The 15,140-nt window shown below is 46.2% G+C and overlaps 1 protein-coding gene across 6 annotated transcripts in view; it reads right to left on the reverse strand.

The window, feature by feature from the left end:
* Positions 1-15,140, reverse strand: part of LOC147196752 (apoptosis-stimulating of p53 protein 1-like) — an 87,380-nt gene that overhangs the window by 41,118 nt on the left and 31,122 nt on the right. For 3 of the 6 annotated variants that reach the window (XR_015102644.1, XM_086126909.1, XM_086126907.1), the window contains exons 3-4: positions 13,516-13,623; positions 8,826-8,887 (exon numbers count right to left, since the gene is read on the reverse strand). Coding sequence is in view for 3 of the 6 variants with exons in the window: in XM_086126909.1 (XP_085983035.1) it covers positions 8,826-8,887; positions 13,516-13,623 (170 nt within the window). In the remaining 3 variants the exon portion in view is untranslated. Of the gene's footprint in view, positions 1-7,956; positions 8,132-8,825; positions 8,888-13,515; positions 13,624-15,140 lie in introns of those variants that run through there. The other 3 variants (XM_086126908.1, XM_086126910.1, XM_086126912.1) reach the window with 3 other exon arrangements.

Consider the following 15,140-nt stretch of genomic DNA (forward strand, 5'->3'; position numbering starts at 1 on the left):
TTTAAAAAAAAAAACAACGTCAACTGCATATTGTTAGAATGGGTTGTTTCTATTTTCTGTCAAAACACAGGTCATATCATTTCCTGTCATGTTTACTTGGATCAGACTCGCACTCCAATTCCAATGAAGTTGAGACATTTCGTAAAAGTAAATAAAACAGAACACAATGATTTGCACATTTTTTCAACCCATATGCAATTGTAATATACTGCAAACGCAAGATACCCTACTTAATGTTGAAACGGATGAATATTTTGTTTTTACGAATATTCTCTCATTTTGCTCCGTGCTCACATGCTCCAAATGTTGGACTACATTTCTGCCCTCAGTGCTCCACTGTGTGTCCCCTCCCTCTGTTGTTTTTGGTGACCTTTCCCTCAATTCAGTGTGGGCTGGGCGTCTCCCCGATCATTGTACCTGTCTCACCTACACACCTACCAGTCTTCACCTCGTCAGCCACACTCACCCCTGCAGCATAAAGGCCAGTCTAAATAGCCACCCGTTGTTAGTTTGTCAATTATCTTACCTGCTGTACTTGCTGCTGCCGAGCTGTTACGTTTGAGCCTTCCCAGTAGACCTCGATTTGGTTTCTCTGTCTGCCTTTGGTTCCTGCCACCTCAACCTGTCCCTCTCCCTGACAATAAACCGGTAGCGAGTTCATTGTGTCCGCCTGTGTTCACCTTAAGCTAAGCAAGCAAGTAAATAAATAAATATGACTGTGTAAAAGTTGATGAATGCTCAAGGAACACCTCTTTGGAATATTCCCTAGATCAGGGGTGCCCAAACCTTTTGGACCGAAGATCTACTTTTCGATCAACTAACCTCCCGGGATCTACCCTTACCGGCACGCGCACGCACGCACGCGGACACACACACACACACACACACACGCACGCCATGATGAGAAACAGCCTGAAACTGAGGCATGCGATGCACTTTTGCAGCCTGTTAACTATCGTAGCTCACACGTACCGTTTTAAAGTGCTTCCCTGGGCCCTCCTAGATTCCTATTCTTTGCCCGTGCCCTCTGTGAATTGTACACGAAGCAAACTCTGAATGAGAATAATGACGATAAAAGACAGAGCGCAACAGCTCTGATCACAAGCAGCAATTGCAGACTGCTGAGCGCTAACAACTTCCGGTGACGTAATCACGCGCCATCGTAAATTCAAGATTTACCTGCTTTATTTTCTTTTTTAAATATTTTTTTGTGAAAATGAGACTGATAGGATGATTTGGGTGCAGCGCACATTAACACAAAAAAATATATTACTAACATGTACAAAGACACACAAATGGTTGTTTGTTTTTTTTCCTCCTCGGATCTACTTGGGACCTGTCTTAGATCTACCGGTAGATCAGGATCGACGTAATGGGCACCCCTGCCCTAGATGAACAGGTGAATTAGAAACAGGTGAGTCTCATGATTTGGTATAAAAGGAGCATCGTCAAAACACTCAGCTGTGCACAAGCAAACGTTGTGAACAAATGTGTCAGCAAATAGTCGAACAGTTTAAGAAGAGGATTTCTCAATGTGTCATTTCAAGGAATTAATTTCATCACTGTAATTTCATCATCTACGATCCATAATGTACTCAAACTATTCAGAGAAACTGGAGAAATCTGTGCACGGAGGCCACAAGGCCGAAAAACTCAACGGCCGTGATCCTGGATCCTTGTGACGGCACTGCATTAGAAATCTGGCATCATTGTGTTTCGGATATTGCCACGAAGGCACAGGAACACTTCAGAAAAATTGCGACGTAAACAAATGCAAGTTAATACGCTACCATTCAGAGCAAAAGGCATTTATTAACGACACCCAAAAACGCCGTCAGCGGCTCTCGGTATGAGCTCATCTGAGATGGACTGACGCAAAGTGAAAAACTGTGGTCTGACAAGTCCACATTTCAAATTTGGGAGGGAAATCATAGACTTTGTGTTCTCTGGGTCAAGAAAAGGAAAAACACCATTCCAAATGTTATCAGCACAAAGTTTAAAGGTCATCATGTGATGGTATCGGTGTGCGTTCGTGCCCATGCCGTGGGGAATTTGCACATCTGTGAAGACACCACTAATGTGAAAAGGCACACTTAGGTTTCAGTGCAACATACCATATGCTGGCATCCAAGTAACATCTTTTTCAAGGACATCGCTGACTATTTCATCAAGCCAATGTCACAGTTTGGGCATATTACAACAGCGTGGCTTAGTAGTAAAGGAGTGCAAATGACTGTGCATAATCATTTGTTTTTATTAGCTTTGATTCCGGTGTGCCAAAACACCATTGTATGTATTTAGGTAAAACAAGGTTATTCACATTGATCTCTTCAGCATTCATTCACCCCCATCACCGCATCAGATGCTCAGCTCCTCCAGTAAAAAATATTCCTCCTGATCTTTAATCACAGAACTCAGACATTCCTGCTGCCCTAGGCTATGGCTTATGCTGGTCACACATTTGAACCGCACCACCTACTGCTTGTCCATCAGTAAACCATGTGTCTAGGCCAGGGGTGGGCAAACTTTTTGGCTCGGGGGCCGCATTGACTTTTAAAATTTGACAGAAGGGCCAGGTCAGCACGAGCTATGGTACATTAAAAAAAATAAACTGCATTTGTTGACAGTCCATATCAAACATCAACAGAACAAAAGCATGAACGTACTGTATTAATATACTTTTTTAAAATGACGACAGTGTTGTTGATGACCTATTTTAGCCTGTGCATTTCTGCAGATGGGTTGTGATCAGACCAGTAGAAGTAGAGCGATACAGAGGTCCTAGGTGGTCGAAAAGAACCCGCCCCCCCCTCCCTGTGTTCTGCAACTTCAAGTCAATGCACCACCTGGCGGTGAAATGCCTGTCATTACAAGTCACATCGAACCTTAATTGTGGACCGACCTTCGGCGGGCCGGATTAAAAGGACCAACGAGCCGGATTCGGCCCGCGGGCCGTAGTTTGCCCACCTCTGGTTAAGGCTGTGTTCTGTACATAGGGTTAGGACTTCTTCTGTTCAGGAATCACATTTGTCATGCAGTGAACTGAATGGTACTATGCTTTTGTGTAGCTTGTGAGGAAGACTGGCAGCCCACCAGTTAGTAGAAAGATTTAGCGAATTTTGACTTCAAGTCATGATGCTTTGGCATGGAAGTACAGTCATAGAAATAAATGTAACCCAAGACACAAGATCAGAATTTCTTCAAAACTGTCCAGAGGTTGTTTTCTATGGCTTCACCAAACGCCTTCCACACCCAAGTGCCTCAGCGACCACCAAAGTTAAAATTTTTTTGGCTAGCCGGTACCCATCAGCTGCCTCTAGAGTCCCAGAGACCCGAAGGCCCAATAGGACTCCTTGTTCAGATTGCCAGCATCATTCCCTGCTAGTTTCCCCCAACAGTTCGCCACAACTATCATCGTTCACCTTACAGCCACAGCTGCAGTCGGCTGCCTCAACAATAGAGGTGCGTAACATTGTCCACTCGGACTCTATGTTCCCTGCCTTCCCGGAATGTAAGAGAAGTTCTGCCAAGGTGGGAATTGAAACTTTTTCTGATGGGGGACTCTGCCAAGCATTCCCAGACAGACCCTCACAATACATTCTTTGCCATCCAGGTGAGACCAGCATCTTCCCCCACTATCAAAGTCTACTGTGATCACATGATTGCAGTTTTTCAGGAATGTTTCTCAGTTTGAATAATGACGAAGGAGCTAATTAATGTTTGTGTCAGATTGACACTGGAAACAAGAACTCTAGTCATGGCGTTCCACTATAGCTTATCTAAAATAATAATGAAGGTTAAAATAAGTTACAAGAGCATTAACAAGCATCCACGACATTAAAAGTCAATTAATTAAAGAAGACTTGTAGCAATATGAATCGGCTATGCTCGTTACAAGCTAATCATAATGAAGCTAACAAGTGAATAATTTGTTCAAATGAAGATAGCTCGCTAGCTGAATACTTTTTACTTTTATGTCTTACATTACATCCATCCATCCATCCATCCATCCATCTTCTACCGCTTCGCCGGGTCGCGGGGGCAACAGCTTTAGCAGGGAAGCCCAGACTTCCCTCTCCCTAGCTACTTCTTCCAGCTCTCCCCGGGGGATCCCGAGGCGTTCCCAGGCCAGCTGGGTGACATAGTCACTCCAGCGTGTCCTGGGTCTTCCTCGGGGTCTCCTCCCGGTGGGACATGCCCGGAACACCTCACCAGGGAGGCGTTCAGGAGGCATCCGAATCAGATGCCCAAGCCACCTCATCTGGCTCCTCTCGATGTGGAGGAGAAGCGGCTCGACTCTGAGCCCCTCCCGGATGACCGAGCTTCTCACCTTATCTCTAAGGGAGAGCCCGGACACCCTGCGGAGAAAACTCATTTCGGCCGCTTGTATCCGGGATCTCGTTCTTTCGGACACGACCCATAGCTCATGACCATAGATGAGGGTTGGAACGTAGATCGACCGGTAAATTGAGAGCTTCGCCCTTTGGCTCAGCTCCTTCTTCACCACGACAGACCGATACAACGTCCGCATCACAGCAGACGCTGCACCGATCCGCCTGTCGATCTCTCGCTCCCTCCTGCCCTCACTCGTGAACAAGACCCCAAGATACTTAAACTCCTCCACTTGGGGCAAGATCTCTCCCCCGACCCGGAGGGGGCACTCCACCCTTTTCGGACTGAGGACCATGGTTTCAGATTTGGAGGTGCTGATTTTCATCCCAACCGCTTCACACTCGGCTGCGAAACGCTCCAGTGAGAGTTGGAGAGCCCCGTTTGAAGGAGCCAACAGCACCACATCATCTGCAAAAAGCAGGGATGCAATACTGAGGCCACCAAAACGGACGCCCTCAACGCTTCGGCTGCGCCTAGAAATTCTGTCCATAAAGATTATGAACAGAATCGGCGACAAAGGGCAGCCTTGGCGGAGTCCTACCCTCACTGGAAACGATTCCGACTTACTGCCGGCAATGCGAACCAAACTCTGACATCAGTGGTATAGTGACCGAATAGCCCGTATCAGGGGGTTCGGTACCCCATACCCACGAAGCACACCCCACAGAACTCCCCGAGGGACACGGTCAAACGCCTTCTCCAAGTCCACAAAACACATGTAGACTGGTTGGGCGAATTCCCACATACCCTCGAGGACCCTGCTAAGGGTGTAGAGCTGGTCCACTGTTCCACGGCCGGGACGAAAACCACACTGCTCCTCCTCAATCTGAGGCTCGACTTCCTGACGGACCCTCCTCTCCAGCACCCCTGAATAGACCTTACCAGGGAGGCTGAGGAGTGTGATCCCTCTGTAGGTGGAACACACCCTCCGGTCCCCCTTTTTAAAAAGAGGGACTACCACCCCGGTCTGCCAATCCAGAGGCACTCTCCCCGTTGACCATGCGATGTTGCAGAGGCGTGTCAACCAGGACAGCCCCACAACATCCAGAGCCTTGAGGAACTCCGGGCGGATCTCATCCACCCCTGGGGCCCTGCCACCGAGGAGCTTTTTAACCACATCGGTGACTTCAACCACAGAGATAGGAGAGCCCACCTCAGGGTCCTCAGACTCTGCTTCCTCCAAGGAAGACGTGTTGGTGGAGTTGAGGAGGTCTTCGAAGTACTCTGCCCACCGGTTCACAACGTCCCGAGTCGAAGTCAGCAGTGCCCCATCCCCACTGTACATAGTGTTAGTGGTGCACTGCTTCCCCCTCCTGAGACGTCGGATGGTGGACCAGAATTTCCTCGAAGCCGTCCGGAAGTCGGCTTCCATGGCCTCACCGAACTCTTCCCACGCTCTGGTTTTTGCCTCGGCGACCACCGAAGCTGCGTTCCGCTTGGCCAGTCGATACCCGTCAGCTGCCTCTGGGGTCCCACAGGCCATAAAGGCTCGATAGGACTCCTTCTTCAGCTTGACGGCATCCCTTACTGCTGGTGTCCACCAGCGAGTACGAGGGTTGCCGCCACGACAGGCACCAACCACCTTACGGCCACAACTCAGATTGGCCGCCTCAACAATAGAGGCACGGAACATGGTCCACTCTGACTCAATGTCCCCCGTCTCCCCCGGAACATGGGAAAAGCTCTGTCGGAGGTGGGAGTTGAAACTCCTTCTGACAGGGGATTCCGCCAGACGCTCCCAACAAACCCTCACAATACGTTTGGGTCTGCCAGGACGGACCGGCATCTTCCCCCACCATCGGAGCCTACTCACCACCAGGTGGTGATCAGTTGACAGCTCCGCCCCTCTCTTCACCCGAGTGTCCAAAACATGCGGCCGCAAATCCGATGATACAACCACAAGGTCGATCATCGAACTACGGCCCAGGGTGTCCTGGTGCCAAGTGCACATATGGACACCCTTATGTTTGAACAAGGTGTTAGTTATGGACAGTCCGTGACGAGCACAGAAGTCCAATAACAAAACACCACTCGAGTTCTGATCGGGGGGGCCGTTCCTCCCAATCACGCCGCTCCAGGTCTCACTGTCATTGCCCACGTGAGCATTGAAGTCCCCCAGCAGAACAAGGGAGTCCCCAGCAGGAGTACTCTCCAGCACACCCTCCAAGGACTCCAAAAAGGGTGGGTATGCTGAGCTGCTGTTTGGTGCATATGCACAAACAACAGTCAGGACCCGTCCCCCCACCCGAAGGCGGAGGGAAGCAACCCTCTCGTCTACCGGTGTGAACCCCAATGTACAGGCACTGAGCCAGGGGGCAATGAGCATGCCCACACCTGCTCTGCGCCTCTCACCATGAGCAACTCCAGAGTGGAAGAGAGTCCAACCCCTCTCGAGAGAACTAGTACCAGAACCCAGGCTGTGTGTGGAGGCAAGTCCGACTATATCCAGTCGGAACTTCTCTACCTCACACACCAGCTCTGGCTCCTTCCCTGCCAGAGAGGTGACATTCCATGTCCCAAGAGCTAGCTTCTGCAGCCGAGGATCGGACCGCCAGGGTCCCCGCCTTTGGCTGCCGCCCAGCTCGCATTGCACCCGACCCCTTTGACCCCTCCCACGGGTGGTGAGACCATGAGAAGGGGGACCCACGTTGCCTCTTCGGGCTGAGCCCGGCCGGGCCCCATGGGTGTAGGCCCGGCCACCAGGCACTCGCCAACGAGCCCCACCTCCAGGCCTGGCTCCAGAGGGGGGCCCCGGTGACCCGCGTCCGGGCAAGGGAAACTGAGTGCCATCGATTTTATCTATCATAAGGGGCTTTGTGAGCCGTGCTTTGTCTGGTCCCTCACCTAGGACCTGTTTCCCATGGGTGACCCTGCCAGGGGCATAAAGCCCTAGACAACTTAGCTCCTAGGATCATTGGGACACACAAACCCCTCCACCACGGTAAGGTGACGGCTCACGGAGAGGACATTAGATACAACTACATACAATTACATACAATTATAAACATTACATACAACTACATACAATTATAAAACTATAATTACAAAAATTATTTATTTACGTCTCTTGCAATCAATTTAATACATGAGCCGTTGGGGTTAAGTTTAAATGTGATTTTAAATGTATTAATTTCTGTATTATAGCACAGCTGTTTGCAGGAAGAAGGAAGGTCGAACAGTCGTCTGGGAATTTTAGTCTTTTTACTGTCTGTCGACAACACATACCAAAAAACATTGAGTGATATTTACTTGGAAAAAAATCGGAACATTATTTCACTCAGAAATTCTAAGTGCATTTTACAAAGAGATTTTGAGTACATTTTACTTGGATGGTGTTAGTTTATTTGAAAAAAGTCACTCAACGGTTGAGCAGTGACTCATAATCTAAGCTTGTTTTGGTTCATAAGTTTTTTTCTTTATATTACTTTTTTATGTGATATTATTATTATCACGTAAAAATGATTAGCTTAGCAAAATTAAAATCAGGTGTCCAGGTGTGATGAGCAAAGAAAAAAAAATGAATGAAAACCACATTTTGTTCCATGAAAAACACATTGAACTTACCCCACCCTTCCAAACTGCAGCCGCACCTCAAATTCTTTTGGTCTTTGCAGAAAATGTAAAAATTACACAATGGAGAAGGCAACGCAAGACGATCGCGGAGAAGTGAGAAAGGTGAGAGGACGAGGAGGAGCTGTTTGGCTAGCTAACAATCCTCTTAGTCTGGTTATGTCATGAGACCAAACTAATCCCACCTTCACTGACTAGCCAACACACACACACACACACACACACACACACACACACACACACACACACACACACACACACACACACACACACACACACACACACACACACACACACCAGTTGACTCACAGCCAGACTGACCAACACACTGTTAGACACAAACATGGTCATTGGCACCCTAACCAGCATGGGTAAAGGAAGCGTCTGGTCTGATGCAAAAGCAACAGGGACCAAAAAAAAAAAACCAACCTGCTAATATGACAACTGCTTGACCTTGCGAAATGACAGACAAAATGTGGTTCGAACTTTGTTGTTTGTTCAGGTATAGCAACTCAACCATTAACACAATAGCTATAATTGTGTGCATATTGTACATACTGCAAGCACTGTTTGTAGTACAATACAATACAATACAATACATGCTGATTTATATAGCGCTTTCACAACAGCGGCAGCTGTAACAAAGCGCTTAACAAAACAGTTAACATAAAGTAAAATAATAAACACAACACATAACATAAAACACGGACAGTCGTGCAGTCCTAACCACTTTTCCATCACACGCTTTGTTGTTTGAAGCAGTTTGAGATGAAAGAGGAGAGAATCAAAGAGTCCTTTAACCAGTGGATCAGAGACGTCATGCTCAAAAAGTAGAAGTATGTGTTTGTGTGGTGCATGCTTACACTGGTGTCCGTGCCCTCTGTTGCTTCTGTGGTCCAAGTTGTGTCCAAAGTCTCCTGACTTCCTGTATAAAGAAGCAGAAACATCGAAATTAGTTAGCCTTGTCGCCAGTTGGTTACCCAACATCCAAATATTGTTTGGAATGCCTGTCGGAATGAGGGTCACAGGTGAGTTAGAGTCTATGTCTGCCAATTTTGGGTGAGAAGCAGGCTTCACCCTGGAATTATCACCAACCAATCAAAATGAATAGGTGGAAAATGCAGTGGAATAATCTTGTCACAACAGAAAAGTAGACAGACAGACACTAGTACTGCAGTGATTTAGAGCAGTGGTCCTCGACCTTTTTTCTGCTGCATACCGATCCATACAAGTCCATACCCTTCGCGGACCGGCAACCATTAATTCCAACGGTGGGGGGCAGAAGACAAGAATCCATAGTTTTTTGTTTTTTCTCAATGTAAGAAGAGTAACAACAACGCAGTCTTACTTGTGGCAAGGACCAATTCTTCACCAATATTGAAAGACTTTTAGCGTTAGATATGCGGGGTTAGCTAGCTTGTGTGTTTAATATTACGTTACCGTGGCCAAGACAATTAGCATCTTGACATGTCAATCAAATATGGACAGAGTCCATACTTTAGAGACATTACATACATCATTTATGTAAAGAAGTAGCCAAAATGAGTTTCCTACGCAGGATGTCCGGACTCTCCCTGCTTCTCCTCCCCTTTGAGAGGAGCCAGATGAGGTGGCCCAGGCATCTGATAAGGATACCTCCTGGATGCCTCCCAGGTGAAGTGTTCTGGGCATGTCCCACAGCCAAATGAACAGGTTCAATGTCAGGCTTCCGCAGAGCTTGCTGATGATCTGATCATTTGAATCAGGTGTGTTGCAACAGGGAGACTTGGAAAACATGCAGGACAGCGGCCGTCGAGGACCGGAGTTTGACACTCCTGCCCTAAACAGTAACCCAAATCTACCTGACTAGTGGCTCGTGCATTTTGCACAACCCTGTGGAACAGCATTTCCGCTATAATCATTGTAGCTCCAGCTCTGTACTTACTGTCACTGATCTATATTCCACAGCACCAGACACTTTGAGCTCAAGGACATCTGCACAATTGCATACTTGTTGTACTACAAATACTGCTACTGGTCACTTTAAAATGGTGCAATGATTTTTGATGACATTGTCTCACAGCTGTCATTGGGTGGTACCACCGCACAATGGTACCCTTACATTACGGAATGTCCTTCCATACTTATTTGTCCTGTCCTTGTCTATGATGAAACTAGTGTAGCCTGTACTACCGGAGACAAATTCATTGTGTGTTCGATGTACTTGGCCAATAATCAGATGATTCTGATTCTGAAAAAATACCCCAGCTGGATTTCGTCAACTCTATCAATTACTGCCGGGGCTGTTGATCGATTCTTTTCTAAAACCATACTGACTGTCAGTAATTACATTTTATTTTTTTAAAACATGAATCCAATCATACATGAAATAAATTTTCAATGATTTATGAGAGCTGTGGTAAAAAGGGAGATGGGTCGACTGCCGTGCCACCCTTTTTGTGAAATGTCCTGGGTAAATAGAGCTGTAGTGTTTTCTATTGTATATTTTTCCTTTTGTGGTTACAAATTCCAATTGAGATGCACTCTAAAACATTATCAATTACAGAGGACGTTTCTTGAATGACTTTGAAGGGGAGTGGACAGTCAACACATATTGTTACACCACCCCGCGATTTATTCACTCAATGGACACAATGAAGTTCATAGGCATCAAGGTCCCTAAATTCGTTGGGTTCCAGCATTTGTTCAGTGTTCATGCTTCACGTGTGACAGTAGTTATCAGTATTAGTGAGCTGACTTTATGTCTGTGATGGAGGTGAGTTCCCTTACATGCTGCTTTTTTATCTTGGCTTCCTCTGGTGGACCCTTTAACTTGATAAATGTTTTGCCGTTCATAGTCCATGTGCTTTGAATTTTCCCTCGTTTCTTCAGATTCCATGCTTTCGATCCAATTCCAGCATTGGGTTTTGTTAAGTGCTGATGGATGAATACACCACTTAGCTTTCTTCCTTGTTTACGCACAGCGGCTGCGTTTTCTGTTGACAAATCTCATTATCACACTCGTTTGGCATTAGGCTTACTTTTTGGCAGTCGGTGACAGGGCTTGATGCCTCTACAGTGCATGAAAATGTCAATGGACTCCAACTAGGACACTACCTGTTGTTCAATAGAACTTGCACCCTGGTTTGTCGGCTGCCCTCCATTCGTATTCGGAACCACGACATGGGAGTTGGACTGGGACTTTATATCCATCCATGCATTTTCTGATGTGCTTTATCCTCACAAGGGTCGCGGGGGGTGCTGGAGCCTATCCCAGCTGTCTTTGGGCAGTAGGCGGGGGACACCTTGAACCGGTTGCCAGCCAATCGCAGGGTACACAGAGACGAACAACAACATGCGCTCACACTCACACCAAGGGACAATTTAGAGTGTTCCATTAACCTGCCATGCATGGTTTTGGAATGTGGGATGAAACTGGAGTACCTGGAGAAAACCCACGCAGCCACGGGGAGAACATGCAAACTCCACACAGGAAGGCAGGAGCCGGAATCGAACCCTGCACCCCTGCACTGTGAGGCCGACTCACTAACCAGCTGACCACTGGGCCGCCCTAATCAGTTCATACAATGAAAAAATATTTTCATTGCATCAAGGTGATCTGATTGCTCTGTCACATGATTAATTTGTTCTTCAAAAAATTGTGCTGCCATTTTAGATTTCATAGGCTGACATATACCGCAGTGTACACAAAAAATGTATGCAGCAGTATTTTTCCCATATGTGTTTTGGGTAATTTTAATCACATGACATATAAAGAGTTTTTGTCAAACATATAACAACAGTATGATTTTCCTTCAAATTAAATATATTCTACATGCAGGAAACCATCATGGTATGCATTCATATATGAAAAGGATATGTCTTCAAAGCAGACATATTGTTTTATCTAATACACATTACAGTCAAAGTCAATCATTAAATTCATCAATCATACATGGATGGGGCTCAACCAATTAATAGTACCGGGTACTGTAGTATATTTAGGTTTCCTTCTCCATTTGGTGTGGGGCAACTTTAAACTCACACATAACCTCAGGCGACCTAAAGGGTGACAACATTTTCTGATGAATGCTCCTGATAATGTGTTCATAGTTACTATAAATGTTTTTATCACCAGTTTGTAATCCCACCCCCTCTTCAACAGTTTTTCTGGTAGAGGCCAGGTCGCCGGTGGTTTGCTTTTGCATACAGAATTTGGGGGTTCGAATGTGGGCTCCAGCCTTCCTGGATGGTGTTTTCATGTTCTCCCTGCGCTTGCGTGGGTTTTTCTCCAGGCACTGCGGTTTCTTTCCACATCCCCAAAACATGCATAGTACATTGATTGTACACTAAATTGTCCGTAGGTGTGATTGTGAACACAAATGGCAGTATTGTATGTCTTTGTGTACCCTGCGAGTGGCCGGCAAGTAGCCTGCTGCCTGAAGACAGCTGCGATAGGCTCCAGCAAGCCCGAGACCTTCGTATGGTTAAGGGAAGGTTGGTTTCGCTGGCCGTCATAACAACACAAAAACTGGCACTTGTGACTGTCCGTTTTTGTCACTTGACTGGATTGCTATGGGACATTCATGGACCTTTTTTGAAAATACCGGAAAACATGAATCGGAGCTCAGTATGGGTCATTTACAGGTTTATTTGTGTGTTGGCAAGAACGACCCATGATCCATTCTGAAATTAAATGAACCACCCCCATGAATTACATTACGTCAGGCACACGACACAGTCATCAATATTTCTTAAGCAGACCTCTCCTCCCATTCAGGATTACACCATACATGTTATATAACTGTAATCATCTTATCAGGCTAATTACTGACTGAGCCCCTGACCTCACCTCTAAACCTCATTAAACAGCACTCACTGGGGAGTTTTCTTCTTGTGATAGAGTATCATGTTGCCTTCAAAAAAATATGACAACTAATATTAAGATAAGATAAGAAAACCTTTATTAGTCTCGCAATGGAGAAATTCCCAAAGCAGCAAAGTTATGAAAGGAAGAAGTAGAACAATAAAATATAGGAGCTGCTGGAAAGCCACACAACAACCATACAAAGAGGGTACAATGAAAAATAAAATGCAAAAATAGAATAGATGAAAACATGCCATGACTCACAATATTGTTGTCTCACAGGAGTTAAAGATATCATATAAAATACAGTAGGTATGGCCAAACACTGGCAGAGCAAGAGAGGGTTGAGGGAGGGAACTGCCCCCCCATAAAATATGCTTGGACCCACCCCTCCAGATAATTTCAGGATTTGGGGGGGATTCCCCCACATTTAGGGTGTTCAGTGCATGTTTTTGTAATGTGTGAGGAAAATCGGAGTACTCGGAGAAAACCCACACAGGCACGTGAAGAACATGAAAACGCCACATGGGAAGGCTGGAGCTTCGAATGGAACGCTGGACCTCTGTGTGTGTGTGTGTGTGCGTGTGTGTGTGTGTGCGCTCACGCCAATTTCATTCAATATAAAAATAAATGTTGACACCCTGGCCACCTCAAGGATAAAAGTCTAGCTACACCCCTGTGGCTAAAGCATAGTATGTGTGCTGTACCTTGTGGCAAGGAGGGACAGTGTCGCAGGTAGAAGCTGACCTCTGGCCTCCTTGCCCCCCACTGCTGAAGGAGGTCCAGGAGTAACAACTGCTGAGGGAGAACTCGCTCTGACAAGAGACAGAAGGAAAGCCAAGGTGTCAAAAATAATGACAAGAAGAATTTAGCGAATCCGATTCCATTAATGTTTCTCTCAGTGATTCGCGTTAGCCGGGTTTAAATGCTGACTTTTATGTCATTCTGACTGAAATCATTCCAATTGAAGATCTCTGGTCAACTGTTCACGTGTGACATAATCTATTCCGAACTGGAATGGATTTAATTAGAACAGCTGTTTTACAGACATGGACATAGTGTGACAGATCGATGTAAACCTCACATCAATTGATCAAGACGGTCGTCAGATGTCTGTTTAACACAGTACAGTAGTTGAGATTCCGATTGCAATTCAAAGCAAAACCAAATACAAGATAAAAAGCAACAGCTGGGAAAAAAAGCAACAGTTTGTTAAAAAACAAGGAGCAAGTCATTTAAAAAAAACTTTACACCATCGCAGACCAGCGCTAGTTGAGAGCCGTCGTATTTTCAAGTGTGAAAGACGATGTCACATCAAGACACAAAAGACATATTGTGCAGTGCTGTGAAATATGGACCAAATTTTATAGTCCAATATTTCCGAACCGCTTGATCCTCACTAGGGTCACGGGGGGTGCTGGAGCCTATCCCAGCCGTCTTCGGGCAGTAGGCAGGGGACACCCTGAATCAGTTGCCAGCCAATCGCAGGGCACAAAGAGACGAACAACCATCCACGCCCACACTCACACCTAGGGACAATTTAGAGCGTCCAATCAGCCTGCCATGCATGTTTTTTGGAATGTGGGAGGAAACCGGAGGACCCGGAGAAAACCCACGCAGGCCCGGGGAGAACATGCAAACTCCACACAGGGAGGCCGGAGCTGGAATCGAACCCGGTACCTCTGCACTGTGAAGCCGACGTGCTAACCACTGGACTACCGGGCCGCCCTATAGTCCAATATATCCTATTTTATTTTACATTCCATAATAATATGCAAACTCTGATTTCCATTGAGCTTTGTGTTAAATCTAAATAAAAACCTTGAAGTTAGAGTACAACGGTATAACTTCATTATTTCTCAACATTCTCCTCGACTCTTTTCCTTTCGTTTTCTAATCGGGAACCCTTTTCTCAGATTGGCTGACAAGTTTCGGTTGAAAATATCCACCAATTGCTCAAACAGGCCAAAATGACTGACACTTGCCCTAAAAGCTTGACTTAACAAGCACAAATGGAAGACTATTGGTAAAAAGAGCAGTGTGACCAGCAAGGTTCTGATAGTTCTGGATTTTTCACTATACAGTGGTACCTCTACTTAGGAAATTATTTGGTTCTGGAAGAACTAGAAAATTTTGTAAGTAGAGACGTGTTTTCCATGCAAATGCCCTAATCCAGGGGTCCCTAAACTACAGCCCGCGGGCCGGATACGGCCCGTCAGCACATTTGGCCCGGCCCTCTAACCCTCCTGTTGTCCTCGGGTCAAAATGACCCGTCACTGTGTTAAAAACGCCCCAAAAACCCCTGAACTGCAAACAGCGGTGTCTACAAGCC

Source organism: Hippocampus guttulatus, chromosome 13 (assembly GCF_054856545.1).
Source record: "Hippocampus guttulatus isolate MCC_2025c chromosome 13, RoL_Hgut_1.0, whole genome shotgun sequence".
In the NCBI taxonomy this organism is placed as follows: Eukaryota; Metazoa; Chordata; class Actinopteri; order Syngnathiformes; family Syngnathidae; genus Hippocampus; species Hippocampus guttulatus.